Source organism: Portunus trituberculatus, unplaced genomic scaffold (assembly GCF_017591435.1).
Source record: "Portunus trituberculatus isolate SZX2019 unplaced genomic scaffold, ASM1759143v1 PGA_scaffold_63__7_contigs__length_466372, whole genome shotgun sequence".
NCBI classification, from domain to species: domain Eukaryota; kingdom Metazoa; phylum Arthropoda; class Malacostraca; order Decapoda; family Portunidae; genus Portunus; species Portunus trituberculatus.
Window position 1 is genome coordinate 462,194 of NW_025541704.1, and position 4,179 is coordinate 466,372.

The 4,179-nt window shown below is 42.6% G+C and overlaps 1 protein-coding gene across 1 annotated transcript; it reads left to right on the top strand.

The window, feature by feature from the left end:
* Window positions 1-2,788: 2,788 nt before the first annotated feature.
* On the top strand, window positions 2,789-3,840 carry LOC123500988 (piggyBac transposable element-derived protein 3-like; the record flags this gene model as incomplete). Its single annotated transcript, XM_045249544.1, has 2 exons — window positions 2,789-3,350; window positions 3,786-3,840. Coding segments are annotated over exons 1-2 (617 nt in total), but the record flags the coding sequence as incomplete, so codon positions are not given.
* Between the last annotated feature and the right edge of the window lie 339 nt (window positions 3,841-4,179).

Consider the following 4,179-nt stretch of genomic DNA (forward strand, 5'->3'; position numbering starts at 1 on the left):
GTAAAAATGCATAAGAAATCCCCTCTCCCTTTCCCCACCCCCCTCCCCCCAGCACCGACAAACTTGGGGGCCTGTGGGGAATCGGGGGTTTTTGGGTGGGGGGAAGCAAAATAGGCGAAATATGGAGGTCGAAAAAATCTAAGGACAAAAACCGCCGTTTTCAAGGAAAATTGTGAAAAAAATAAAAATTTTTCACTGAAATAATCCCTTCCCAGTCCCAGCAAGCTTGGGGGCCTGTGGGGAATCGTGGGTTTTAGGGGGGAGGTATATTTGAGTGATATATCGAGTTTTAAAAATCTAGGGACATTTCCCCAAATGTTCGAAAATATACCTAAATGTAGGGAAGTTTTACATAACCCTTCCCCATACAACACTAACCTAACCCTAACATAAACCTAACTGAATGTAACTTAACCTAACCGGGGGGGCTGCGCCCCCTCGGACTCCCCCTACAACACTAACCTAACCCTAACATTAACCTAACCTAACCAGGGGGTTCCGGGTAACCTAACCCTAACATAAACCTAACCTAACCTAACTGGGGGGGCTGTGCCCCCCCGGACAACCCCTACAACACTAACCTAACCCTAACTTAAACCTAACGTAACCGGGGGGGACTGCGCTCCCCGACGCCCCCTTACAACACTAACCTAACTTAACGTATCCTTGCTTTGGGGCAGCTTCCCTCCCCCCACACCGGTTCTCTTATAGCTCCACACAATATGCCCTACCTCTACCAATACCCCTCCTCACAATACCTTAATACCTTTATCCTCCCAGTGTTCCCATGTGGGAACGTACTTTTGATGCAATGTTTGTTCATGTTTCGAGTGATATATTTAAAATGTGTTAGCATTCTGGGACACAGTGTAGGTCAATGTTCTATACTGACCCACTACTATAGATTTGTCTATTTACACATAGGCTATGTCTCTACGAACATTTCAGTACCTGTTACACATTCTAGTAACTGGTATTAGAAGGGCAGAAACTTTATGAAAAATTTCTTACTTATGATTTTTTTCTTCTTGGCAGGTGTTCTCTGAGCCAATTGAAAGGATTGGTGTTAATAAAAGAAAAGATGTAATCAAAATGAGGTAGTGAGATGTCGTGAAATTAGATTGTTCCCACATGGGAACGCTATGATTTTGTATGCAAAAAATTACCTAAGAAAATATTTTACACATATTCAGCGGGATATGACATTGTTAGGCTATAGGGTGTAATGATTACCAATGTATGATGCAATTTGATGATTCCCTTACATCACAGTATTGCGTCATCCTGTTGCGAGCGTATATATATAGCCTACAACCGATCGTCAGAGCACATAGCCATTTGATTCCCAACCATACGTAAGTACAGAATTCTAATGTATTCTCTCTCTCTCTCTCTCTCTCTCTCTCTCTCTCTCTCTCTCTCTCTCTCTCTCTCTCTCTCTCTCTCTCCGTGTGTGTGTGTGTGTGTGTGTGTGTGTGTGTGTGTGTGTGTGTGTGTGTGTGTGTGTACATTGTGTAATATCGTAAAGTTGTCCCTAAAACACACTAATATTATATTTTCCTTATTTTCAGAGTCTGCTGTTTGTGCATACTGTGCATCCTTCTATTATGAGTGATCAACATGCTGTCAAGCATCTTCTATGGTCATGGGGAAAATGAACACTTTGTTACAGTCCGTGAGGCTTGTGATAGAGCAGAAGAGGATGGTTCCAGAGTTCGAAACGTTGTTGTACTTCCTCCTGAAAGTGGTGATCAAGATGTTGAAAGTGATGTTGAGGATGCTACGAGCGTGATGTCCAGTGATGAGGAAGCATTTGAACCAGCTGGAGAAGTGGAAGTGGATGATACTGATGACAGTGAGGATGGGTTAGAAGAACCACCTTCAAAATCGTCTCGAGCCACCGGATGGAAAAAGAAGTCGGAATTTAGGCGTAACTTATGCTACGATCCTCTGGAGAAGCTTGTCGATTCATTTCCTGACCTGACTAAATTATCCCCGTACCAGCTATGGGGACTGATCTTTTCATCATCTATTTTGGATACCATTGTAGATCAAACAAATCTGTATGCTAGGAGGATAAGAACCAACCAAATTTTAGTGCCAACCACGATGAGATAAGGACTTTTCTTGGCATTATACTTCTCTCAGGGTACCACAGATTGCCGGAGGAGCGCCATTACTGGTCCACTCAGCCTGATCTGGGAGTTCAGCTTGTGTCTGCTGCTATGACTCGCAACAGGTTTCAAGCATTGAAGAGCGTTATGCATTTTGCAGACAATCACAACCTGCCAGCAGGAAACAAATGTGCCAAAATTGAGCCAATCTACACAATCATCAATGAAAACCTAAAAAAACATGGCATTTTCCATCAGAAGCTCAGTGTAGATGAATCCATGGTGCCCTACTATGGACGGCACTCTGCAAAATGTTCATCCGTGGAAAGCCAATCAGATTTGGCTACAAGATCTGGGCACTTTGCGGCAATGACGGCTACCCATATAGGCTGAAGCTCTACAAAGGCAAAGAAAATGATCAGACCAAACTTCCTCTAGGCATCAGAGTTGTAAATGACATGATGTCGACAATTCAGTCTTCATCCACAGTCACCAAGCACGAAGTATACTTTGACAATTTCTTTACCTCACATTTTCTATTGAAGTCCTCGCCGAGAAGAACATCAAAGCTACTGGGACTATTCGAGAGAACAGGACAGCTGGTGCTGCTAAGCTGATGAAATCGAATGCAGCCATGAAAAAAGATGAAAGAGGAGAGTTTGACTTTCGTTGTGATGGAGAAGTATATGTGTAAATGGAACGATAATTCCATTGTTAACATTGCAAGTAACCATGAGACACATCTGCCCCTGCATGAAGCTACTCGCCGTGTGAAAAAGTCATCAAAGGTGAAGGTAAAACAGCCACATCTTGTACGCAAATATAACGAGGGTATGGGCGGGGTTGATCTGATGGATCGTCTTTTGGCTACATACCGACCAGGGATCAGGGGCAAGAAATGGTACTGGCCACTGTTTTTGAATGTTCTTAACTTGTCAATAGTTGCTGCCTGGCGCATTCACTGCCACCTTGAGGAGGACCCTCTTTCTCACCTGGAGTTCAGGAGAGAGGTTACGCTGTGTTTGCTGAAATCTACTGCCCCACGTACACATGCTGGGCAAAGCAAAACAACCAAAGTACCGGTTGACATTCGATATGATGGTCTTGGACATAACAAGCAAAGCTGCAAGCAAGGAAGATGTGCTGTTTGCAAAAAAAATGCAAGATATGAGTGTAGCAAATGCCTTGTCAGACTGCATTACGACAAAGGTACGGAGTGTGCCGTGATTTATCACAGTGAGTCTCAATAATTATTGTGCATTGAGTTGAACAAACAATTGGGTTATAATGTCCTCTGTTCACCTTTGTTTTCTACGGAAGAATGAAAAAAAGTGTTATTATTATAAATATGTACTGATTTGCAACTATAATAAAAATACGGTAAATTTCGGCACGCCTGTTCATAGTGTTCCCACATGGGAACAGTACTGTAATTCAACACTCGTTTTTTATATTGTTCTATCATTTTCACATGATGTATAAATAAGGCATTAAAGTATTTCCACGAAAGCTGACAAAGTTTTCTCTGTGTTTTCTATACCTGGGATGATAAAGGTTAACAAAAGGATGAAGGTCCTGGCTGGTCCTCTTCTCGATTGTACACTGACTTGCATCGCAGGAGCGATGATTTCCCAGTAATCAAATTCGCAACATTTCTGCTGTACTTGACAGCAAACTTCAGCAAGCCGAGATCACAGTCTTCACACTGTGTCATGGCAAGTGCAGGGTAAGGACTGGGCACCTTTACACGTGTTACCCTCATGGGCCTCATCCTTCATCGCGGATTGATACCTGCGCTGATATCTGCGCTCACGAACCAATGAAAAGCGTTCATGTTTGAAAATAATTATTAATAGAAGTACATGAATGAAAAAGTTAATTGAGGAAAAAGATGAAGATAAGTTATCATCAAAGAGAAAGGTGGTGCATTATTTACATTTTTGTCTCATAACACATACGTTGATGACATGTTGTCAATTCACATGTAATAGGAACTTGTTCCTGTCAAGGCAGAGGTACGTGACTGAGGTGTTGCGAGGCTCAGTTTCACCTGCGTACCACAGTG